This window comes from Mastacembelus armatus, chromosome 16, assembly GCF_900324485.2.
Source record: "Mastacembelus armatus chromosome 16, fMasArm1.2, whole genome shotgun sequence".
Classification (NCBI taxonomy): domain Eukaryota; kingdom Metazoa; phylum Chordata; class Actinopteri; order Synbranchiformes; family Mastacembelidae; genus Mastacembelus; species Mastacembelus armatus.
The window spans coordinates 19345887-19371809 of record NC_046648.1 but is presented as its reverse complement, the minus strand read 5'-3'; the positions used below and the strand labels follow the sequence as shown (position 1 = coordinate 19371809).

The window sequence follows — 25923 nt, the reverse complement described above, 5'->3', positions numbered from 1 at the left end:
AATTTGTCTTAAATCTCAGCTTAATCTCAGTTTTTAATGTTTTTTATCAGTTGGTTCAGTCAGTATTTCCCCTGAAAAATGCATATATTCTGCAGTATTAGAGACCTGAAATTGTCATTTTTTTCAGTTTATTTGCGAAGACAAAACCACAAATGTAGTTCACTAAAATGTGTTTCTTACACATTTAGTCATCAAGTTTTGAAAGAGAGTGACATTTGGTAAAGCCCACCTGCGTTCTCAATTTAGACACCCTGAATAATGTTAGATGTTAAATTCCACCCACAGCTACCAGTTTCAAACTAGTAGGCAGGTGTGACAGACACTGAGAGGGCAATCTAAATGGCAGAGGGTTATTTGAGTTGCACTGTAGTCTTCCTGCCTTGACTCAGCAGAGCATATGCCCCCAGCCACATAAAACACTTGTCACCCTGTGGCTTTACAATGCACAGCCCACAACCTTTAGAAAGGCAACTGAATCATAACTCAATATGCAGGCTCGGAGAGAGGAACATGTTTTAGAGGGTCTTTGACATGTTTACTAAAATATTTTTTGTAATATTGTGGTACTGCATTGATGAAGATGTGCAAGTCTATCAGTGTTCTTATAATCTTTGAAAGGGAGAGAATAACTATTTTTCTTCAATATTCCTGTTTCTATTGTATGTGTTATCCACAAAAAATATTTTGCTAATTTCTGTTAAAAGGTTTTCTAGTTAGATGACTTCAGCAAACTGTCTTGCAAAATGACTAGCATGAGCTCTCTAGTTTCTGTTTGTTTTGCAGTTAGGCTGTGTCTTCAGGGCATATAGTGTTTCTCTTCTCTTCCTGGCCAAGATTATTCGGAAGACCTCACCAGAATCCTCCTCCCTTTGATCAATTCAGAGAAATGTCTCAGCATGTTTTGCCTGCATGGTATGTACTGTGTTTGTGTCTGAGAGTGGTTGACTAGCAAAGTGCAGAATATCATAGCGTCACTGACTCTACTGCAGAAAGACTGCACACAATTACTATGGTACATAGCTATTACAATAGCAATTCTCATTGTAGGTGTGTTCTGGAGGCTAATTGTATATGATATTCTGGTTATACGCTCCCAAGAAGGGTCAATTAGAGAAAGAATAAATAAACATCGGACCTATGCATTTTTAACAAAGACAGTGACTGTATTAAAAAAATGCACTGTAGCAATGTGCAGTAGTCAGGTTGGACATATCACATACAGTGTATGTTTTAAGAAAGGTTTGTCAGCTCCCCCTACTGTTAGATTTTTTCAACTACAATAAGTTGCTACAAGATTCATGCCATTATTTATGCTCTATTGCAGCAGTATCCAAGCCAATTATACACTTCAAACTATAATAGTCTATTCATTTTTAATTTATTCAATTATTTCTTATAAATTCTAAATTGCACATTCAACAATTTGACAACTGAAGCAATACCCACCTCCCTATACACAGAAAAATGAATAATGCATCAAATAAATAAATTATGCAATAAACATATTTAGATTGCATTATTCTGTATTACAATTATGTACTCATGAATAAGCACATTTCTGGGCTATATATCTTATATTCAGACATGTCTTACAAGTTGCTCCTCCCACTGTTTTAAATACATGTTTTACCAAAATAAAGATACAGTGTGAGGGAATTCTAATCACAATTGAAAGAGCACTTGGGTTTTATTTGATACTCCCCAGAGTATAATTTAATTATTTGTTCATTAGACTACATAAGTTCCTTCTTCACATCATATAATACATAAACATGAAAACGTGGATAATAAACCTGAACATCATCTAAATCTATGATATATTATTGACATTTAAAAGAAATTACCTTGTGAAATTAAAGGAATGTGTATTTTGCGTAGAGCAGCAGAATCAGGATAGATTTTTCAAAATGTGACATCTTGATATTACATAAATGTTTTGCTATTACCATATACACATTTTCAGCACACTGATAGCGGCCTACTGTATATCTTGATGCAATAAAACTCTATTCAGTTTTTAGAAAACACACTATTACAGTGTATTACAGCTTACAGCTTGGCTCACCGCACTATTTGTTGTCAACTATGCAAATTTGCAGTTGGTCATTTCACAACTGAAGGAAACACCTACTCACATCTGCAAATTTAGAGCACCCACAGGAGAAGTTTTTCTGGCTACATGTGAGGTCGCTGCAGTGTTTTTGCAGGTACAGTCAGATTGTTCTGCACTAGAACAGCCTGTTTATGATGCATTGTGTGCACCCCCTGGGCATTTCTGTCACCATAACAATTTCACAAACCATCCATCATGGCCAGAAGGTCGTCTCCTTTGCTGCTGGCACTGGGAGACTGATCTCCAGACACTGTGAATTCTCCCATAATCTTGGCCAGCTCAGCATTGGCCTGTTGATCCTGAAAGACAACGTTATTAACCAATCACAGTGTTGGTGTCGTCATCACTGATTAATACCTCACTACAGTAAATCCTGTTAGACAGGCAAAGCCTCACATCAATATCCATTGGTTGTATAACTTTCAACAACACACTGAGATAAGTAAAAATTGGCCTTGGGTCTAAACATGGGAGAAGCATGGCAGTCGTATATTAAAGATAAAAGATGGCCTAAAAATGAGGGCAAAGAGGATGAAGATGGGAACTAGCATTCTGTAGATTTTTGAGGGGCAGCTTGTTGATCTCAAGCACCCATCAAGCTCCATCACTCTGTGGTCTTGTGGTTGGAGTAACACAGCAGCTCTAAGGTTTTTACAATTCTTTAGTCTGCACTTGCCCTTACATAACAGACTATGGTGTTTTTTTTTTGTCCCTCAAAGTGGAGTAAAATACTGGGAATCCAATTCTTTCTAAATGAAAGAAACATTTTATGTAGTCAGATAACTAAGTTTTACCTTTGTTGCTTGGATGTTTATGACTCCATAGGAAAGCTCATCTGGTCTTGTTATTAACGCCTCTCTGTGATTAAATAAAAGAGTCCAAGTAATTAAAACAAGTTAAATAGTTATTTTTTCACACAAGAAATAGTGGCAGTTTGATAATTTTATCAAGTACAATACACCATGGACTGTAAACACAGAAATAAAGGACTTACTCTTCTTCTTCATCAGTGGCAAAAAGGTTGACTCGAAAGCCGCTTTCTGTGTTTCCTGATTTCTGAACTTCTAACCCTCCCATTAACTTGGCCAATAGATTGAGCTCCTCTTTGGCCAGAGGGTTGGGGGCAGTATTGACCTGTTAACACACAATGGATTGTTTAGTTCAGTATATTTGTGCTAAACCTGTTATTTAGAAAATCCTGCTCCTGATATTGACGTGCAAGGAAATAAACTATACATTTCTAGATCAGGGTCAAACTCCAATGCATGCTGTGCACTGTGGACACTGTCTAGAGTTAAAATGTACTGACATCAGTGCTTAAAATGCAACCAGTTTAAATTAAATAAAGTCTAAAAACTGCATGTTTTCAGTGCTCCACCTTAGTGTGCTGAGCAGAATTTTTAGATGTTCCTGAGATATGGGTTTCCACTGGACGGCTTACACTGTACCTGGATAAAAAGATAAAAACAGAAGAGACAAGCTATATGTTCATGCAGTACACTGTCAAAGATGACCAATCATAAAAATACTATATAAAATACTACTATAAATATGTATGTATGGTATCTTTGCATACATTAGGAGTTAAGTCATTGACCAATGGGCTAACTGGTTTAGATGTGACATTAAATATTTAATGACCTGGATGACAAAGAATCATTAGCCCACTGCCCTGCATCAAGTCTTACATGTTTGTGCCTAGTTTGGTCACCCTGTCTCCAAAAGTCTCGAAAGATCCTTCCCGTAGAGCAGTACTGTAGTTCCCTCCATTGTTGAATTGCACCCTGGCCACCTCTTCACCGCTACAGCTAAACATTCTGGATTTACAAGATGAAAAAAAACAATGTTTTATGGACAAGTGTATGGACAAGTGTATGGAAAAAAGGCACTGAAAATCTCAGTGCCTTTTTTCCATACACAGTAATTTCTTTTGAATTACTGTTTCCTGTGATATAAGTAATTTCAAGTTTAATGCTATAGCACTGTTGAAGCTCAGAGGTTTTCTGTGTGAGCTCTTGTTTCCTCTGTATATTAAATGCTTCACTGTGCACAGACAGACCTTAAGTAATTTGATACCAGCTAAACTTCACAATGCATCTAAAATTAGAGTGCAAATGCTTCTTCAACAAAACCTCTGTAATGCAGTTAGCTTCAGATAGGTCTACTTAGATTACACTGTCTAGGTAAAATCAGAAACAGCCTATATGGAAGACAAAAAGTCAAACCTTAATGATCGTTAGCAGGGCTAAAGATAATTTTTTATTATCCAAGCCATCCTTTTAATATCAATCTTAGTTATCGCCATCATTCTTTAGAGTGAAGATTGTTTGAGTGCGAGTACTGTAGTACCTTATCAAGCCAGGGATTTGTGTTCCATGAGGCACAGGACCACTGGTGGGAAGGACAAATCTGCCATTGGAGTTTTGCACTTTGTCCTTAAGAAAAATAGACACCTAACACAGAAGAAGACACATAGGAACAAAGGGAGATGTAAAATACAAACAAAAAAGGAAACATTATTTAATTGCTTTTCCCCATTAAAAAATGTTAAAAAGCATAAACTTACCCTTATATGCATGTCTTGGAAGAAGATTAGAAGAGTTTGTCTAATGAGCTGGAATTCACCACTAGACAAGGGTGTATACATCTGCAAAGCATAAATTAAATATATATAAATTGGTATAAAGGTGAAAAAAAGCTTTGTGCACAGAATGTACTTCTGGGTTGGGGTGCTTTTGTATTGTTAGGTAAGTTTGGGGACCAATATTTTTAACATTTAGTTCTCTAACAACCAAAAATACACAAACATCTTGCTTTCTGCAAGACGTTTGTGTATGTGCACCTCTATGAATGTACCTCTATGATCTGTTGGTATGTCTCATCAATCTGGCTGAGAATGCTGGGTGTGTCTTTCACAAAGTCCTTAATTGCATCCATGTGGTTGAAAGACACTAGGAGAATGTCCTTGGGCCGCGGGCAAAGAAGCACTTGATACTTGAAAGCCATAGTCATCAAGTCATAGAGCTGCAAGAAATGATGATGAGCATAACTTTAGTGTCTCATCCATCAAAATACAATTCATGCTGCTGTTATACAATAAACAGCAGAGGGAGCCAAACACAGCAACACATGAACTCAAAAGCATGCTTGATTTTGAAATGTGTACACAATCTTGTATCATTGTGCTGTTGATAACAGAAGAAGATTAATATGTGGATATGTGTGCTAAAGTGGAAATTCAAAAGTAAAGAAAAAAGGAACAGAAAAAAATCAAAGTTTACAGCATACAACATAGTATGTAGCTGTGGGAGTACAGCTGTATACACAACTACTATACCTTGTCCATGCTAGCTTGATTGAGCCTCATTATGGATGCGTGGGCGAGCCTGTCGAACACAGTCCGCAGTGCCTTCTTCGAGTAAAGCTCCTGTGGCTTAAAAAGCTCTTCTAGGAACTTTTTGTTGAACATGGTAGTGATGATGTCATTCATAACTAGTTCAACAGTAAAAAAGAAAAGTCCACAAAGAGCTAACTGAGATTAGACAAATGTACTTTAGATACTGTCATCTGAGAAGCAGGAAGATGAGCATTCTATACAATGTGTCAGCAAGAAAACATTTCTTCCAAACCAAAACCCGATCCCAATGGCCCTAACAAAGCAGCAGCATGGAAAGCCATCAGCCGTTGCTCTACTTGGTAGCAGCCCTAAAGTTAGGAAAGAAAATTTTAGCATTTGCTATCTCCTCAGAAATATTATATTCTTTGCTGTGAGCTTTTCTGTCATTTATTCTTGCACGTGACAGAAATGATCACAGTCACTATAATTGTAAGAATTGAAACTTAACAGCTAATGGCCCCTTTTTCCAAACACTTCACGAGTTTTTTATTGGCTCATGTGTGAGATAAATTAGCATTACACATTTGGGCTATACAGTATTTTCTGTAGTACTACCTACTCTTAAGGAAGACAAAGTTCAACTAAAAATAGGAGCAGTAAAAAAATTAAACATTGCCCTCAGAGAGCGACGGTGTGGTGACCCCAGATGAGCTTCTTGATATTTGTAGAAAATCAAGATGAACCATTTGTTTTTACAAATTTAAGTGTTATGACATTTAGTGCATGTTGTGTCAAGTATGGCATATTGGGCTATTTGGTAGCTTGGGGTACTCCTTAATTTGATTAATACATTGTTAATGTAGCTAGACAATGAAGAGATAAAAGCCAATAATGTTTGTGGCCAGGACCTAAGACTAGCAAACACTAGCAAGATGTACCTGGGTGCAGAGACAACCATAGTACATTATTTAGGTGTTGATCTGTGCATTTGAGGTCTCATCTGTTGTTTATTTATCAAGTCCTACTGTTTATCTAATGCATTGGTTTAGACTAGGCCAAAGCAGAGCAGAGAGCCACTAGTGCATGAGTGCATATTTATACTTAAGTTCTGTAATAATACCTCTCCTTCTGTCCTCCTCTATCCAGCCAGCTACTGTGGAATCTTTATGAATTAAAAGAAGATAGATAAATGCATTTATGTTCTGAAAACCAAATTGTTGAATGACACATTCAGACTACAGCAATGTTGTTTGCTAAGTTTGACTGTATAATCAAATTTTATATACCATATATTCAGTATATACAGTACTGTGCAAATGTTTTAGGCACTTTAGATGTTTTGTTTCTTCTCTATCATACATCGGATTGGTCCCAAATTAACATTTGAAGCATGACAACAACCACAGAATCACACATAACTATTTGCAGCTACAAGACGGATACAGAGTCCTGCAATAAATTGTATGGCCCCCACAGAGCCCTGATTTCAACATCATGGAGTCAGTCTGGGATTACATAAAAACAGAAACAAAGAGACAAACTAAATCGACAGAACTGTGGCAACATCTCTGATTAGCTAAGTTTCTGTATACTGCACTTTGTGGGAAGTTGATTACTATATAAAGACTTTTCGTATCATTATTTTAAAAAATGTTTACTGTGTAGCCTTACACTAATGTTTTGCACAGTACTGTTTACATACACGGTTTCATGTAATTTAAAACAGTGTGTGGAAGTCAAGCTTGGGAATACCTGATGGACCACAGGGAAGTACAGACTGTACCTTAGTCTGGGCTCCTCATTAGCTACACTGTTCCATGGAACAAACTGTTACATGTGCGAGTCATAGTTCTATTAAAATACGTGGACATATTCAATTCCTCCAAATCACAGAAATCCACTAAAGAGACAAACCTAGCGAACTAGTGCAATTATCGGATTACAACATTAACCTTTTACTGCAGGGTGACATTTGTGTTGTTAGCCTGATAGCTGCTAAACTAGCTACCTTTCTTAGCTTTGTCAGCAGGGATATTCTGAGCTCGAAGCCGCTGGTCCAGGATGTACAGCATTTCCCCGCCGAGATTGATGAAGAGCAGCGGCAAAGTCCTTGAAGACATGACAGTATTTGACGAAATATCTGCAGAAAATATAAGCAGCTAGTGACTGAGGCTAGCTCAAATGCTTGCTGATGGGTTTCTGTCTGTTTGGCAAAGCCTCTTCTGGTTGCCAGGCCACGACGGAAACAGCCAATCAGTGCGCTGTGCGATATGACGTAAGGGAAGCTAGTTAGGGGGGCGGATGTGAAACTTTAATTTTAACCACATGTGAATAATGCTGTGCATTCAATGTTCATGTAAAGAAATCACATGTTTGAAACTGAATAACAGATAAAATATACAGGCTTAGGTCAATAAATGAAAAAGTACACAAGAAATAACTTTAAACAATCACTTCTTTATTGACTTCTTTTATTGTTATAATTTTTCAAATTTAATGAAACAAATTTCACTTTTAGTAAACAATGCAGTTTATTTACACTAATGCAGATGATCACCAAGATTTTGTCACACTATTACAGTGACACAGTATAAAGCTACATGTAAAATTACATTTAATACACAGAAATGTAGATTTCATTATTTGCCTCGTCTTTGTTGTTTGCATGAAAGCTACACAAATTAACAAATTGCATTAACCACAAAAGCAAGACATTAAGTAAAAGAAAATACTGTGCAGAGTGGGCTCAAATCTTGTTACAGTGAAATCTCGCCATTCCTGATGCGGATTTCTCGTGCCATCCTGCACACCTCACAAAGTCCACAGAAAAAGGTCATCAAGGCATCATGGCAAATTGTCCCCTGCAGTTAAAGTATTGAAAAAAAAAAGCTATTTATTAAGAAATTTGCTGGTGGACAGATTTCATCATTGCAGGGAACACCTAACATTTCCTAAGTTCATGTAGTTTTGGTCTTTCATAACAGCCCTTTTACTGACAGCAGTTAGTAAGAGTTCCTTTAAGGGAACTGAAGCACCACCCAAAACTGAAAACCTTCTGAAAAGCCTGGAATATGTATGATTACATAGTTTTAATATGTCACATACCTGAATACCATAAGTTAGCCTCATATGAGTCCTCATGGCTGTTAAGCCTCCTGGCACACAACCCAAGCAACAGTTTTCTCCATATTTATTTGCTGTGTAGCAGCTCAGTGCCATTGGACAGACACAACCCAAAGCACCTGCAAAATTAAGATATATTTAATTTTGAAACATTTATCCCTATGATCAAACATGAAGTGTACCAAATAAAGTGTGTAATCATTTGGTGAAATGACCAAAATATAAGAACTGTACTCACATACTAATAGGTCACTGCAGCAGGAGCACAGACCTGTGCTCCACTCTCCAGTTTGGACATTCGTCCCATAGCCGCCTGCACCAGGTTGATGGGTGACCACTGGGTTTGACATTTTAGATTACAGGATCCCAGTTGTTTTTGATTCAGCTGCCTAGTTAAGAACACAGTGAACTATTATCAATGTAGCAGAGCAAAAGTGCAATTTGGACAAGTGGAAAAGCTGTACAAGAAATGGCCTCAATCAACCTTTCCATGTGTCACATTAGTTTCACATTTGGTCACCTATGACAATATAATTTTCTAGTGTAGAAAATGTCTTATTTTGATGTTTTATATAATAATTCAGAGATATAAAGTATTTCTAGTGCTTTCACCTATGAAAATAACCCTAAATGAGAATTCATCTGTTATTCATACTCTACAGCTCAGTCCGCATTAATGAAGCTCCAATTCCAAAGCATGCAATGTATTGACAACAGCTTTGTTTGAGAACTTCTGTGATGCACAGAGTAATTAATAAATTAATAATTGCTTTGCAGGGTCAGTGTGCAACAATTCTGCATCAAATTCTCTGTTGTTGCCCAGAAAACATTCTATTACTTGTGCATCAATCTTAAAATACTTTACAGAATACCATAGATTACATCAGTTTGGAAATTTCCCTTAAGGAAAATTTTCTCTATACAGTCTATAGTTAATTAGGTTCTCCATCTTAATTATAGTATATACAAGTAATACAAGTAAGTTATTGTGATACATGAAAAATGTAATAATAAACATACGTACTCTATAAACCATGTATATAAATGATTGCAGACAGATATAAAAGGATTGTGTATTATGAATAAAAAAGAACGCAAGAAGGTCCATGTTAGCTTGTATAAATACTGTTATAAGTTTAGCGTAAATGCACTTTTAAATAAAAATATGAATGGTTTGCAAACAAGATTTCTAAAATAAATAGACTGCGAGAGGAAATAAGAGGTGTCACTTACCCGAACAATCTGTCAGTCTACACTCTCTCTGATCAAACTGACAAACTGCACACCCCACAGGAAGCTGTGACAAATTTGAGCTGTGAAATGCTGGTTTGCCAACAAACTGCTGTTTCTGAGGATGACAAAGATCTGTGGTGATTCACATACAAACTCAGGTCATTAACAAGAAGTGCTGCTTTGCTTTAAGGATGAGGTTATAGACGCATAAAGCTACAATTCACATGCACACACTGGAGTTGGTTTTAAATGTTTTTTTTAATCTTGCAGTGTATCAGCACAGTTCAGGGAACTCATGCAGTTTCAGAGTCTTTGAGACCGCTTTTTCATACGCCACCCACAAATGCACCCCGTCCCTTTTCTCACTCTGCTTGAGGTTTTAGTCAACCTGTCACTTCTGCAGTTTGTAAAAAATGGGATGGATTTACTTGTGATTTGAACCGAAAAAAAAAAATAAAATTCTGTTGCAAATGTTTCCTGATTAAGCACTGAGGGATGTTTGTATGGTGCTCTCTATTATAGTCACAAGCATTCATTAACTTTTGTTACCTACTACATTGAATATAAAATGAAACCATGACTAGCCTATACTCTTAAGGTCTGGGCCCATAGTTTGTGGTGATGCATTGGATCAAAATAAAGTAAGATCCTTCTAGTATTTTGATAAAAACGAGACAGATGAAATACTCCACGTGCACAGCCTCAAGACCACTTTCATATTTCTGGCAGTTAACATTAGAAGCTTCTGAAGTATGTTATTTATATACTGGTGTTCTCTCCATAAATATTGAAGTCCAATAAATCATACTACAGTATGTTTTAAAGATTGTGAATTAGTTAAGAGTGTTAATATAAAACCTCTGCGCAAAAAAGTCAAAACATCTTTGTCAGGTCTGACAAAATGAGCAGACAAATACAGAGTGTATATACAGAGTATCTTCAGATGGTAGAAGGGACTTCACCTGCATGCAACATTTCCCACCACTAAAGTTGTAAAAATAAACTGGTCAACACAAGCATTTAGAATCAAGTGTACACAGTATATTGTCTTTTATTAGGTCTCAACAGTGTTTGTCTTGGGTGATTCTGTCTCTGTGGAGACTAAAGTTTGCTTCATCTTCTGTCTCTGCTCTGCTTTCTGCTTCTGCACTTCTTTAAAGACCTGTGAAAACCAAGATCGAGTGTCAGGGGAGGTACATAACACCTTTAATTAGATGAGTGTCCACATCAACCACTGCAGCTCTACTCTTTCACTTGTGTAAAATGAAACTGTTATAAAATGTTATAGCACTTAAGATACTTATCTGTAACTGATGCATTATTAGTATGAATAATAAAGATTATCATACACAGAAAACAATCTAAATAGAATAATAGGACAACTGTTTGCTACCTTAATACATAAAGCCTTCTTGGCCAGCCAGCGCCGGGTGGCCCGTCTATAGTACTCTGGTGGAAAAGTGTAGGTGATGCCTAGCTGCTCACACACTTTCTCAAAGGCATCATAGCGAAGTAACCTAAGGTTTTTCAAAATTTTTTTCCTTTTGTCAATTGCCATGAGCATCCGTCTCTTGTTAGCTTTGTCCTGGAATGAAATTACACAGAAAAGAATGGAGTTGCCCTACAAATGTGACTCAAACAGACTCAAATGGGAGAGAATGCGTGCACAAAATAATGTTCAGTTTTTGCTGATGAGGAGATACTTTATAACAAACCTAAGAGAGAAACAGTCCAAAATTACAACCTTCTATATCTACGTCAATTTCAACAAAAATGTTCAAGACATGACGTAATGTGGAAATTTCCAACCCTGAACATGCTATGCATGTTCTTGTTTAATGTGGGGGAGTACACAGGATATCCTGTAGTTCATGCATGCTAGACACTGGAGGAAATGTGGAGAAGTATTCATACATGAGGTTTTTGTGGTCCAAGTCAACTGACCTAAAACATGTTAGATCATCAGAGTTCTATATATGACCTTATTGAAGAACAGTTTTTATCTTTTTAGCATACAAGAGAGAAAAATGACAGTAAATGATGATCATTCCTCTCCTTCACTCACCTTGTGATGTTTTTGCAAGTGCTCCTGATAGTTTCGAATTCTTGCTGTCAAAATAGCCACTGATGGAGAAGATAGTAAAAGGGGCATTAAATCAACATTCAATTAGTGATATCCTATCTTGTGAACACTCCAAAAAAGAAGTAGCAACTCACCCTGGACTTCCAGTGAGCTGCGGTCATTCTCATCCCTCTGGACTTTTGCAATCAGCTGTTCCTTCTTCAGCTGTAGCTTTTCACTCTGAGGGTATGAATGCAGAGTATTAAAATACCAGTTTATAACTCTTCTTCTTGAAAGTGCCAGTCAGTTAAGACATGGGGACTTACATGACTTGCTAACTCCAATGATAGAAGTCTTTTGACAAGATCATTGGTCCTATTAACAGAGAACATACCAGTGTTAGAGACATACAGGATTAATGTAATAAATACAGTAATAGAAACAGAATTAACTGCAAATATAAATTTAAGTTCTAATTTTGAATGTACAGTATATATTTATGTTTACGTTTGAGCAAGGGGTATGGCTGAATACTCCATTTTCAGCATCGATGGCGGAAGATCACTAAGTTGGCTCTGGAGGTCTTTAAGACACAAAACACTTGGATGAAAGGTAAGCACTTCAGAATTGTTAAAACATAATCTGGCAGAAAGGCAGCCTTATGTCATACCTGTCTGCTTTTTCTTTGCAGCTCGAACATAATGTCTCACTGGTGGTGGATCAGCGAAACTTCCAGCAACTGAGGAGACAGAGTTGAAATGAAAATGTAATAAATATTATGTGAAGTGAGTGGAAAGAATTAGCAAAACACCAAAAGAAAAAAAAAAATCAGTTTGAGCTCTAAGATTTGATGCTTGAAAAATAGGTGAATCAAGGTGTGAGATAATGTTGCAGGACAAAGGAAAACATGACAAGTACATGATAGACACATGATATGGAGCACCAAAGCTGGAGTCTCAGCAGCGTAGTAGCATAATATGGCTGCATAGTAGGTCTTGACCTTCTTACAACTTTTTACAGAATTCTAAATAAAATGTATATATAAAGATAACTATTTCTATGCCTACATAATAGTCATGAAAGAAAAGCAGATCAAGGTCTGATGAGGCCCACAGAGCCCTCGCTTAATTATAAGAAGAAAGTTCTGATTCTTTTATTTTGTTACTTATTTATTATTTTGTTGTTCCTGCATGCAGAGAAACCAAATCGAACATGTGCAATTTTCTTCAGCTGTATGAATATTGTCTCCACTGCAAACTTTGCTGAGAAGAACTTTACAGGATGATGATGACGATGATACTGATCTACAAGTAAGCTGTGTGATTAGAAGAGCACCGTAATCTATATAACGTGGCTGTTCCACACATCAGATAGTGACAGTGGTTTTTATATCAATATTGTCAAAACATCAAATGGTGTGACATCCTGTGAAATACTTGTGTTTCATCCCTCCATCACAAAACTACAAATGCGCAACAAAAAGCTGCAGTGGTGTGAAAAAGTGTTGGCCCCTTCCTGATTTCTTATTTTTTTGCATGTTTGTCACACTTTAACGTTTCAGATCATCAGACAAATTTAAATATTAGTCAAAGATAACACAAGTAAACACATCCAATGCAATTTTAAATGAAGGTTTTTATTATTAAGGGAAGACAAAATCTAAAACTACATGGCCCTGTGTGAAAAAGTGTTTGCCCCCTAAACCCAAAAACTGCTTGGGCCACCCTTAGCAGCAACAACTGCAATCAAGTGTTTGCAATGAGTCTGTTACAGCGCTGTGGAGGAATTTTGGCCACTCATCTTTGCAGAATTGTTCTAATTCAGCCACACTGGAGGGTTTTTGAGCATGAACTGCCTTTTTAAGGTCGGCCAAGATGGCCAGACATTCTCCTTCAGGATTTTTTGGTAGACAGCAGAATTCATGGTTCCATTTATCACAGCAAGTCTTCCAGGTCCTGCAGCAGCAAAACAGCCCCAGACCATCACACTACCGCCACCATATTTTACTGTTGGTGTGATGTTCTTTTTCTGGTGTTACTTTCACACCAGACGTAATGGGACACACACCTTCCAAAAAGTTCAACTTTTGTCTCGTCAGTCCACAGAGTATTTTCCCAAATGTCTTGGGGGTCATCAAGATGTTTTCTGGCAAAACTGAGACGAGCGGTTATGTTCTTTTTGCTCAGCAGCGGTTTTCGTCTTGACTAATATTTAAATTTGTTTGATGATCTGAAACATTAAAGTGACAAACATGCAAAAAAATAAGAAATCAGGAAGGGGGCCAACACTTTTTCACACCACTGTATATGGTCAGTGGTTTAGTTTCTGTTCTCAGCAGACAAATAACTTCATTTCCCTCAGACTAAACTGTACACTCAGCTAAATTCATTATTGAGAAAGATTATTTATTGTCTTGTGACACTTGTGGGAAAAAAGCAGTCTGCAGCTGTTCTTGATTTGATAGTAATTAGTCAGATTGAGCAGACTAAGAAGCACACAGGCAACTACACACTAGGTGAGAAGGAACAAGCAACCAAATTATTACTGCTGCAAAGATGAGTCACTTTAAATCAGTAACAGTAATCAGCAAAGAGGAGGGTGATCTTTACCCCCCCCCCCCCCCCCCCCCAAGTCTTGTATTTAAGGGCTTCCAGTTGTTATAAATGGGTAGCTAGCCTTTAGCATTTTTGATTACACAGAGGTGTGTCAGTTATTTAGCTTCAGCTAAATTATATGGGGAGAAAATTAGTAATACCAGCCTGTATAACCCAATGCAATTCAACACCAGTAGAAAATGGCTTCTGTATTAAGTCTGCATTAGCTATACGGTGTATCTAATGAAGTGTAACTCAGCTGAATGTTTAATTATGTGTAATTTGCCCATCTTACCGCAGCCAGCTCTCGGTCCTGACCACCTACATGCCGACGGTGTGACGGCCGCAGCAGCGCACAAGGAGCCGCTCTCTCGTAAAACAGCGGCTGAGGATTTCAGGACGGCTCGCAGAGCCATGTTTGCGAACATGCTGACAGCAGAACTAACGACACACAGAACAAACTATCTAGAAATTGGGAAAATGTGACAGATAATCGGACTCGACCCCTACATGTCAGTCGCCATTTTGACGAGGCTAAAGTAGCTGAGTGAGGACGGGGGAAATGTTCCCCAGGCTTTGCTATCGATCCCAGAACACATCGATAGAGCAAGATGAGGTTATTGCCTTTGGTGCATGAAAAACAACACATCGCCAATTAGACTCCTACTTTTATTAATTTGTTATCATTTGTTTGCTGTAATAACTAAATATTTTAATATGCTGTATTTGAAAATTGACCTCGTGATGCTCAGGTTGTGTAGGAAATGTTTGTACAATAAAACAAACTCCTATCAAAAATGCACAAATAGTAATGTTTTGACACAGGTAATAGTGACTTGACTAGATGTACAGGTATGGACATATACTGTACCAAATTGTAGTGACATGTTATATATTACACAAATTAGCCTCCATGAAATGGCAAATGAGAGAGGAAGATGAAAAAAGACAAAGAACAAAAAGCAGAATAGTATGAAGGAGAAATATTTTAACATCTTTTTTTTATACAAAAATCTCCAGCTTCTAATTCAGTGACTTTCAGTCAACTCACACAGCCTAATCATCCTTTACTCTATTTGCAATGAAATAAATGTATAAAGCTGAGTAAATGTCAAGTGTTCCATGTTGCCAGCGGAAGTCTTTCAGAGCACATCAGCATCCTGGCTGTGGTGATAAAGCCTGACTTCATTGTGTTTTGGAAACTGCAGATCAGTCTGCTTCCATTTAAATAAGCTCAATTAGCTACAGAGAACATCGGTTTGGTAAGCAGGGTAAGTAAACATCAAAAGTACAGTATCAAATGATCAGTCAGTGGTACGGCATTTTTGTCTTTATATGATTTAATCATTTTATTTAAAGAAACAGTTTAAACAGTGTAAAACACTAATTTGAGAAAATTCACATATAACCAGCAAAAATAGTATCTCAGTATTTTTTCTTCAGTAAAATGTTTTTCAAAGTGGTGATGTATTTACAAAGTGTGGTACAGAGAAAGCTCAGACATAATGGTCCTTATGTATGAAAGTGATTTCAGAACTAAATCTGGCATGCATTTACAGCAAATTCTTTTGATCTGCAAAATAATTTCAGTCATTTGGAGTATCATTCATGGTTAATGCTTGTAGAAAAGGAAAGTCATCCCAGTGAATGACTGTGTTTGCCCCTTCTTCAGGTATACAATCATCGCATGGTCCAAAGAAACACTGTTCCCTTGACATCCCATCAGATGCCATATTTTGGTAGCACTTTGGACTGAAAGACTCCTCAGTCTCCAGCAGTGGCTGTGTAGATTCAGAACGCAGGTAGACATGTGGTTCATTGGGTGGAGGGCTGCAGCATGGGCTAGAGAATATAACAGTAGCATAAGGAACTGAGTCGCTGTTTGAACCAGAGTATCCGGGAATGAATGGTGAACCACAAATGGACTCTCCCAGGTCACTGGTATCCTCTGCACTGTTTGACCAAAGATCATCCTCCTCTTTGCTTAGTTTCATAGGTAGGTTCAAGAAGCTGAGGTGGGACAGGTATATTGGATTGGACTCCTTCTTATCCCAGGCAGGAAATTTTTCCTGCAAAAGGAAAATAATTTAGACATCAGGGTTTTTAATAAGCAAATGACAACATTGAGGTCCTGTATTATTATGTATATCACATGTCAGTATCATGACTATGCATTTTGCTAGTTCATTTCTTTTTTGGCCACTTGATATCAGCGTAACATCCTGCAATCATCCAACAGTAACAACATTATGTTGTTTTGTTACCTAATGACACATTGAACATGATGATATATCCTATATGTAGTCTTATTTTGACTTTTTTATTTTGCTCTGATTCTCACCAAATCCTCAGGGAAATATCTGGCACAGTGGCTGTTAAATGCTTCACGCAGCTCACCAGCTAGTTTGGCAGTAGACGGGCACTTGTATAATGGATTGATCAGAACTTTTTTAGCTAAAAAACAGCTGGATGCTGCATCAAATGTGTACCAAATCAAAGTAGCAGGTCATAGAACAAGAACAATGAGCTGAAAGATGCCAAATTGCTCCATAGAGATGAGAGGAGCTAATCGCTTCGAGTAATCCCTTTGACATTTGTCGTTTGTTTGTCCATTATTAGTTTAAAAATACAGATTTGTGTGCCTTTAACATAAAAGTGGTTATTGCATTTATCTTGCACAGGAGACGTTTTTGCACCTGTGCTGAATCTGATGTCCATTTCTTGATGCTGCTGTTAGCTGGATCTGGAACAATTGGCCAAAAATGCCCCTTCAGCCTGTAAATAAAAGAATAGATATATATTTCTTAAAATAAATCACACAGTCTTTAAAATTTAAAAAATTATGTATGAGATCTCACCTTTTGTGATTGGAAAAACAAGTCACGACTATGAAAATGATCAACAATGACAGCCCAACACCAAATGCAATTACAATCATCACAATGGTAACTGCATCTGAGAAAAGAGAAAATTCTGAATGAAATATCTGATGTAAAAAAAAATGCTGCTGATTTCTTGGCCATGTTCATAAAAACACTATCAATTCTTGATACCAACCAAATGGCTCAATTTCAAAATGAATTGTTGACCCATTCAGACTTCCACCCAATGTGCTAACCATGATGAAAGCTTCATACAGGGTCATAGTGTTGAGGTCTTTCAGAATCACTCTCCTCTCTTTTGTGTCGGCATTCACAGCTGAAAAAAACATCAGTTCCGGCTGCATTAAATGCTGTACATACAAAATGTTTCAGAACAGCAAAGTGGTATTTCACCTACCATTAACGGGTCCATTTTCTCCCCAGTAGAAGACTTTGTAGCTCTGGATAATTCCATTTCTTTGGTCTAATGGTATTTCATCCCAGCTAAGCTCAATGTGTGACTGCCAGGTCTTTTTCATTCTCATTTTTGGAAACATAGATGGAGCTTTAAAAAAAAGAAATGCATTCATCATGAAAATTACTACACTTATAGTGACTTTATGAACCTAAAATTTGACGCTGCTTATTACAGATCATGATTCAAAACCTAGGTCAGCAAAAAGCATTATTCAATTATGTCCACAAGAGGGCGTTATTTCATCATAAATCAGCTGCTGCTCATACTGTAGCTTGCACAGGATTTCTACTTATGAGGTAAACTCTTCTCTGACTTCTTTAAAGTTGAAGTAGTCTGACTCTCACACCTCTGCTTGCTCTTTGTGTGATCCCCCTGGTGTCTTTGGTGACTTACCCCTTTGTCTTGAGTAGGCATTAACAGTCTGAGGAAGACCTATCCCATCCTTAAACCTAGGATACACAGAGATCCCATAGGGCTTGTAGGGCTCAAAGCTGCCTATTGATAAAAGTGAGAAGGTTAGAGTGGATCAGTGCCTATAAGCTATAAGTGTGTACAGGCAGGTTGTGTGGAGGAAAAAGATGATCTTGAATAAGTGTCATTCTCATGGTAAAGGATGAGAACCAGATTAGGATAACCAAATACTAGTAGAGTAAAATAAGAGCCACATGTATCTTAAAACCTCTAAACCTATAAACATACCTGTTATAACAAGGCTGGACTGATTTCTGTCTGCAGTTTCAAACTGGATGAAGGAGGGATCTGTTTTTAACAGAGGACTCCATTCAACCACATATCCAGTGAGACCAGAAGCATCAACACTCCTCCACTGGACTAGAAGGGATCGATCATCACGAGGGATGGCTTTGATTTCTGATATCACAGTATGACCTGTAGACACAAAAACATTTTATGCCCATTATGAGAAAAATATATTGTATCATGCCTGAGTAATTTTCTAAACCAGCTTAAGTGCATTTAAAAATGTCAGTCTTACGTTTAATTTGGTATATTCGGACTTCAGTGGGGGAAGATTTCCCCGCTGCATTTACTGCACTCAGATACACTTTTTTTGCTTTCCTGGGAAGTTGGAAAGTACAGTAATTCCTCGGGGTAGAGCACAGCTTTCCTTTTTCAGCTGGCAGTTTTTGTACTGAGACAACATATGACACATTTTGGCTGTTGGCACGGAATTGCTGTGATGGCTAAAACAAAAAAAATGAGGAGTTATTTTAAAGGCAGACCTCACACACTCAGCCCAAGCCATAACAGAAAATGCATCAGTTTATGACAGGTGCCAAACAATATGTGTGATGTGTGTACCTTCCAAAACAAGTGCATGGTGAGTTGCTTGTGCGTGTGATCCCCTGATACCTTCAGCCATGAATCTAGGCGTCCAGTGGGAGCTGAAAAGAAAGAGATGGCTGTCAGCTTAGCAGCCTGTCAGAAGTCTGCGTTTCTCTTCTGTAGAAAGTCAAACTTTTCTGTATAAGACAGATCTATGGATTCATCAAGTCAGCCTATGCTATAGAGCAAAATAGAGGAAGATGTAAGACATTTCATTAGCATATACTGAAAAGACCAGGAAATGAAAGGAAAGGCAATAGATGGAAAATGTTAGAGTGACTAATTACACCACTCTGAATTGATCTCAGTCCTACCACTCTCCAAGGTGACTCCAGACTGACTGCTGCTCCATTCACTCCAGGGGCTCTGCCTGTATCTCACTCTAATTTGGGCAAAATACTCAGTCCCATGCCTGAGACGACATTGGTCCACAGGTCTTGTTGGTTTGACTTGGCTCACCAGGATCTAGCATATGTCCCAGAGCATACAAACCATAGACTTATGATTTCAGCCAAATACATTATAAAATTTAGGAAGACTATATTTGTACTCACTGGTTGTTCGCTCCAGTGACTACTGTCAGCAGTCTTAAGTCGAACTTCCAGGTTTAGGCGGAAGTCATGCATCCAGGCCTGGTGTGGTGATAAGCCCCACCTCAGCTTTAGGCAGCCATATCTTTTAGGCACCACTTCAACCTTTAGAATCCTTGGTGGGTCAAACTTAGCTGAAATAAAACAATTATTAAAGCAAGTACTCAGTGTAATTGGATTTTTTCTGGCTCTTGTAGTTCAGTTTTAATCTTTTCAGGAAAAGATTAATATTAAATTTAGGCTTAGTTTGTGTGTCTCACGGCTATTACATTTGAGCTATGAATGTAATTTTTTTTCCTTCAAAAACAACCTCCTGCCCCAGAAGCAGAAGGCTGTTTAACCTACAGAGAATATTTTTATTATTATGTGAATAATAATAAGATTTTTAACTTAAACATTGGCAACGGCTAGAAAATACATCCTGCCTAAATTGTATGATTTGAAAACTAAGGCAGACATTTGCACTCATATTGATCTATTTTTATGTTGGTATATATATATATATATACATATATATATAAGAAGATATGCAATTTTGCTTGAAAAGCAGCACTTAGCTCAGAGACTTAAATTTAATGGCAATCCATTAGAGGGCTTCATTAGATTATGACAGAAATCTAGAGGAGGTAATTAAGAGCTGTTGAGGGCATTGCAACAATCTCATTAAATAGTGGATAGTGACCAGTATAAAACATTTCAATGGAGGTTACTGCTCAGGTACAATAGAAACATCCCAAACTGTTTAATTAATGTAGTTTTTTGTAAATCTCACCCACACTAACAGGTTCCAAAACCATAGGCAATGAGGTTGCTTCTCCAAGTTCATTCACTGCCTTCACGTATATTTCCATTTCAGAGAAAAAGACAAAGCCAGAACGAGGGATGGTATATTGGTGGAGTCCTGTTGGCAGCTCATAAGTTTGTTTCTCATTTGAATCCCTGAAATGAGGAAATTACAATGCTGTAAACACAGTTGTGTAACCTCACAGACATATTTTGTAAATGACATTAAACATTCCTGAAAGCAAAATGATGTCTGTGTCCCTACAACTGTGTCAGAGTATTTCCTGCATATTACCATATCTTTGTGTGGAGGGTGTACTTTGTGGGCAGGTGGGTCTCCTGCTGCCCAGGGTCCCAGCTGCAGGTCAGGGTGTTAGGAGTGGTGAGGTTTGTCTGACAGCTGAGGTTTTGTGGTGCCAGTGGTGGATCTGCAAATAAAAAACAAAGCGACTCTTTGTTTGAGTTGAGGAAGTTGGTATTCACCCAAATTTCTTCATCCACATATTCACATTTTGTGGATGTGATCCACTGGCACTTGAGGTTCTACGGCATTTCTGATGCCTTTATGAGTAAATAATTATTACAAGAGCTATATCTGGACAAGGAATGGCAAATGAAAGGTTTAGAATTAGTCCAAATTAGAAGATGTCACTTTTGTGATGAGATTTATAACTCGTTTTTATTCAATATTGATATCTAAATATCTATGATATGTATCTATACAGAGATCTATTAAAAGTTTACAATTTTTTAAAATGTTAGTGTTTTTAAGTTAATTGAAAGGTCCAGTATTGAAGTGTTAATGTTTTATTATGCTGAGTTCAGCCTATGAATGAATCATTCTTCTTACTTCATAAAAAACAAACTTGGTAGTAGTACTTAGACTGAGCCGACATTCTTAATTCTTTGTTTTGTATTTTTACTTGTGACAAATAAAGTAGAAATAGTGTCAACTACATGAAAAAAAGGTATCTCTTACATCCAGCTCGAATCTCCACTCCTCCTACGACTTGAATGGGAGAGGCCTGGACACAGCAGGTGAGGAATGCCCTGGTGTGATTGAAGTCCGATATAGCAACCTTATAAATCCTGCCACTGTCACTGGCTACGGATATCCCAGGAATCAAGCGATCATTAAGACGCCACTGAACATCTTGTCCAGTGGCCAGAGGGCAGTCGTCTCTGATGATGCAGGTGGCTGTGACAGGTGATCCCAATGGTACAACTGCGCTGGCCGTCTGGACTTTGGCACATGATTGTATGTCATCCTCTAATAATGAGAAAAAACATTTAAATGCGCTATATTGAATAAGATCTTAATTGTAAATGCCTTTAAGGTTTATATTTAGAATTAGTTTGGACATAAAAAAAAGTTAATTGGAGAAAATATATATGATAAATTTTTTTAAAATTCATATTTAGATTTGTAATTTCATCATGGGAGCAGCACTCACCAATCCTCGCTCCATTCACAAATGCCACCACCATGAGAATCACTGACACACATGGGGACATCATGATCATAAGACCTGTTAGGCAGCCAGAATGAAATGTATTACTCTTAAATTACAAACTTTCACGCTCTCTCAAAGTATTACTTGAATTGCCGTTCATTTGTAAGGAAGAAATTGAGAATGATATTGCCCGTCACTTTGAAAGACATCATCATTGTGGTGTTTGGTATGGCAGGCTGATGTGATCTCCATAATGCATAATATTTCATTATAAACAGACAGTTAGATAACGCATGTGCTGCTGTTCGAAAACAGTGAAAAAACATCTACAGTGCTGTCTGTGTGAGGTGTTTCCAGTCTACATTTACAACAAACCCATACATTGTCACGTGGCACATTCACAAATACAATAAAAAAAAAAAAATCACCAGCCATGACAGTTTGAATCCAAATTTATGTAACATGATTACACAGAGGATGTGACATTTAAAGCTCTCCTAGCTGTTACAAAATGGAATTTAAATTGTCTGTACACAGAATAAATAAGTATGCTATCCATGCATACTGAATTTCTCCTTTGCCTCTCAGGCAGGAAAATTGCAAATGCCAGTTGTTATAAAATAGTCAGCCTTGTTGGGCATGTGCTCCATAGCTGATTGCTCATGTATAATGAACAGAAGATAGGAGCTTGTAAGCCAAGCAGATGGGAACAATTCTCCAGCATATTGTAGTTTTAATATTAAGTCAACAACCTGCTTCGAAAATTCAAGAATCAGTTGGAAGAAGTTAAAATGCATGTGGACGACTGACGACTGTACTTTAGAAATACTCACCATTACAGAGACATGAAAGTTTAAAATTCACTAAACTCCAATTGCTGGCTCACAAGGCACCACCAGCAATATGTAGACATGCCTTCACAGCACGACTGTGTCTCTCTGTGTGGGAGAAAAAACAAAGCGGTTATTAATTGTGCTGAAACAATTACATTAATTTATTGTTTGATTGAGAGCAAACTAATCGGGAGCAATCAAAACAAAAGCATTTGAATTTATCATCACATCATGTGAACATTTCACATATAGACACATCTGGTTTTAACATATTCTACATAGGATATAAAGTAAAGTCAATGTGAAAGAGTAATTTCACAGTTAATGAAACATTATTTCATTTTCACATGGGCCCATGTGGTTTATCAAATATTAAACAGCATTTCTCATGATGACTGTTTTGTAAGATAATTTGCTACAGTGATTTATCAAGTGCAATCCTCCACCCCAAAAAATAAAACACCTACCTTTTACTAGTTCCTCAAATGTGAGACTGTTGCTTAAAGAATAACTTAACATTCAGTCTCACCATAGAATCAAATGTGCGCATACTCAACAAGGTGGAGGCTCTTATGTGTGATTCACACATAAATTTCACACACATACATGAAAACACACAGACACAGAGCCAGTAAGCGAGACCACAGTATTTCTAAACCTGTGGTATTTGGTCTCCGTACCAGATTGCAGTGAAAAGCTGAAGAGCTAAAGGCCACAATTATTCCTCAGCCTCAAAATGTTGGAAAAATCTACATCTTCATTGTCAAAGGATTCTTGAGATTTCACTTCAACTTATTCTTCAAAGGCAAAAGGAACAAAGTGAAATGATTTGTTACTAGACTTCCATTAATCCCATTTCTAAGTATTTATGGTCTAGAATGACATTCTGTCTTTAGGCAGAAATTCAAACTGTCTGGACAGTCAAATTGCAAGCAACTCCATAAGATGAGAAGGTATTACTTTAATCATTTGTAACTATCACTCAAACTGACAGTCAGATCGCTGCCCTCAGTCCACAATAACCCAATATTTGGTGAAGTCTGCGTTTAGAGATGTGAGAGAAATAGAATTTCTTCCCATTTCTTATCAGTCGTTTGCATAAAGGCCCCTTTTTTCCCTGCTTTCCTTTCACAGTTTCTGCTTACTAGTAATAGGTAATTGCCTGTGGCTCTGACAAGAGGCAGTTGAGAGACGCTGAGTGGGTTGGGGTGGTAGGGGGGTTGGAAGAAAGGAAAATACATGCAATAAAATCTAGAGTAAAATTCATCAACAAACAAAATTCAGCATGCTTGAAATAAAGACTATAATTTTCTAGTGGGTATTTTCATTGTATTGACCAATCGTGTTTTGACTATATTAATATAAATATGTTATCTGAATTAATTTCGGTCTCTTTGTAAGTCATATCACTAAGTGTAAAAATGATTTTGCTACAGTCACCGTATGTTTCCCGTTGGGGGTTACAAAACACCCATGTTCAGGATTTGGCAATATCCTTGAAACAGTGTGCAATGACCTACTATTTCCTCTTTTTGGTCCTATTTTCTCACACCAAACACTATGCTTTAAATAAGGACTTTAAAAAGTTTGAAGTTTAATTATCTCTCTTTAGACACTTGTCAATCACAGAACCACTCACTCATGCTAAGACATACCGACCCTTTGTGTCAGCAATTGTCCGAATTGCTCTCCGAAAATTTAAAAAGGAGAAAAGCAGCGTGTTTCACATCCTCTTTCTTAATTGATGACCAGAACATAAACATGTTTTCTATATCTCTACACACGAACATTACTTCCATAGCGACACTTATGGCATTAGGAAGAAAATCACAATACCAATTGGGCTAACAAAGGTCACAGAAGAATTGTTTTTAAGAAAAAAAAAAAAGAAAAAAAAAAGCTTAAAAATTTAATGTTCACTATTTTAGAGGTCTAATCAAAAATGTTTTTGTAGAAGATTATAATACATTTTCATTTTAAACTTTATGAACATTAAAGTATTTTAAGACTTATCCTCTTCCCTTATTCCTCTTTGAATTTGCAAGTTTTGAAGATCCTACTTGGATGTTTGCTAAAACTAGCACAGGCATTATTAGATAGGAAACTACAAAGGATCACACATGGCACATGTACAATAGAGAATGTATATATATATTAAAAAAATCTGAATAACCGAATGTTTTTAAAGTAAATTGCTCAGTACTTAAATTGGATCAGGATGCAACTTTCCAGGCTGAACCTGTGTTATCCAGAAACTTTGTAAAGTTTCTCTTTCAATTTGGTACAAGTATCAAAATGAAAGGAGCAGCAAATCACTTGATGTGAAGATAGAGAGCCATCAGACAAGCTTGCCACTCACCACACAGCAGCTGCAGCAGACCCAGAAAGACAAGTGGCTCTCATCAGCTCTGATAGCACCAGATGACACAGGGTGGCTCAAAGCAGCTCAGACTGGACGACATATATGTGTGTGTTAGCCAAGCAACAGCAGTAGAAACAGCAGCAACATCCTTGTTCTGAATTTTGTGAAACTTCACTATTTTCCAGGAAGAAACACATGACTGATGGGGCCCAGTTGCGGGAAGGAAAAGTCGGGGGTTTAAATTCACAGATTTCTGGAAGGATAAGAGCTGTACACTTCAATTAGAAATACACAAATCTGGAAAAAAATTCCTTATTTCTTTGGAGGTGATACTGGACCTTCATTGTCATAATACACAGGCATTGACTTTATGACTGTTGATGGAGTAATAAGAGCAGTAATTACACTTCAATTTGAAGCAATTATGTATCAGTCTCTGAACAGGTGGTGTGTTGCATGAAGGTTTGGAGAAATTTCAACTTTTATTATTATTATTTTTTTATTATTATTTTATTTATTTTAATTTTATGATCTCTTCCCACAAGGTGTTAATATGGTGGCCATTAAAAGCCCTACAAAATGACTCCAGGGAGCCGTCTTGATAAAAGCAATATGTCTGGTTCAGCCTGACACTTCTGTGTTGGGCGTGATCTTTTGAAGTAGCAGGTCCGCTGTATCATCCAAGCTGCCTCAAAAATGCAGCTGTCTCCCTCTCTGTGCCTGTCCAAGCTTTTGTCAGCATGGTAATAGAACAAG

General features: G+C 37.3%; 4 protein-coding genes across 6 annotated transcripts; all 4 read right to left on the bottom strand.

Moving 5' to 3' along the window:
- Nucleotides 1–1414: 1414 nt before the first annotated feature.
- On the bottom strand, nucleotides 1415–7662 carry oscp1b (organic solute carrier partner 1b). Of its 2 annotated transcripts, XM_026317914.1 has the most exons (11): nucleotides 7459–7662; nucleotides 6571–6612; nucleotides 5451–5605; nucleotides 4970–5137; nucleotides 4680–4760; nucleotides 4463–4566; nucleotides 3802–3930; nucleotides 3492–3561; nucleotides 3108–3247; nucleotides 2908–2971; nucleotides 1415–2412 (listed from the first exon to the last, which is right to left on the bottom strand). In XM_026317914.1, the coding sequence occupies exons 1-11, from the start codon at nucleotides 7568–7570 to the stop codon at nucleotides 2293–2295; spliced, it is 1185 nt and encodes a 394-aa protein (XP_026173699.1). In that variant the 5' UTR covers nucleotides 7571–7662; the 3' UTR covers nucleotides 1415–2292. The 2 variants fall into 2 exon arrangements, with proteins under 2 accessions (XP_026173699.1, XP_026173701.1); XM_026317916.1 differs by lacking the exon at nucleotides 6571–6612 and having other exon boundaries at nucleotides 1416–2412.
- A 242-nt stretch (nucleotides 7663–7904) lies between these two features.
- On the bottom strand, nucleotides 7905–9980 carry LOC113136696 (cornifelin-like). Of its 2 annotated transcripts, none has more exons than XM_026317712.2 (4): nucleotides 9807–9980; nucleotides 8812–8958; nucleotides 8556–8692; nucleotides 7905–8311 (listed from the first exon to the last, which is right to left on the bottom strand). In XM_026317712.2, the coding sequence occupies exons 2-4, from the start codon at nucleotides 8921–8923 to the stop codon at nucleotides 8207–8209; spliced, it is 354 nt and encodes a 117-aa protein (XP_026173497.1). In that variant the 5' UTR covers nucleotides 8924–8958; nucleotides 9807–9980; the 3' UTR covers nucleotides 7905–8206. The 2 variants fall into 2 exon arrangements, with proteins under 2 accessions (XP_026173497.1, XP_026173496.1); XM_026317711.1 differs by having other exon boundaries at nucleotides 8812–8962; nucleotides 9807–9963.
- Nucleotides 9981–10575: 595 nt separating this feature from the next.
- mrps15 (mitochondrial ribosomal protein S15) lies at nucleotides 10576–15000 on the bottom strand. The gene is made up of 8 exons (XM_026317709.1): nucleotides 14758–15000; nucleotides 12539–12607; nucleotides 12376–12451; nucleotides 12195–12243; nucleotides 12024–12108; nucleotides 11872–11930; nucleotides 11200–11391; nucleotides 10576–10968 (listed from the first exon to the last, which is right to left on the bottom strand). The coding sequence occupies exons 1-8, from the start codon at nucleotides 14888–14890 to the stop codon at nucleotides 10861–10863; spliced, it is 771 nt and encodes a 256-aa protein (XP_026173494.1). The 5' UTR covers nucleotides 14891–15000; the 3' UTR covers nucleotides 10576–10860.
- Nucleotides 15001–15784: 784 nt separating this feature from the next.
- csf3r (colony stimulating factor 3 receptor) lies at nucleotides 15785–25322 on the bottom strand. The gene is made up of 17 exons (XM_026317290.1): nucleotides 25165–25322; nucleotides 22806–22910; nucleotides 21973–22047; nucleotides 21498–21788; nucleotides 20814–20946; nucleotides 20508–20674; nucleotides 19700–19869; nucleotides 19460–19610; nucleotides 19122–19204; nucleotides 18796–19003; nucleotides 18501–18689; nucleotides 18195–18296; nucleotides 17742–17888; nucleotides 17520–17660; nucleotides 17321–17417; nucleotides 17159–17237; nucleotides 15785–16531 (listed from the first exon to the last, which is right to left on the bottom strand). The coding sequence occupies exons 3-17, from the start codon at nucleotides 22040–22042 to the stop codon at nucleotides 16049–16051; spliced, it is 2511 nt and encodes an 836-aa protein (XP_026173075.1). The 5' UTR covers nucleotides 22043–22047; nucleotides 22806–22910; nucleotides 25165–25322; the 3' UTR covers nucleotides 15785–16048.
- Between the last annotated feature and the right edge of the window lie 601 nt (nucleotides 25323–25923).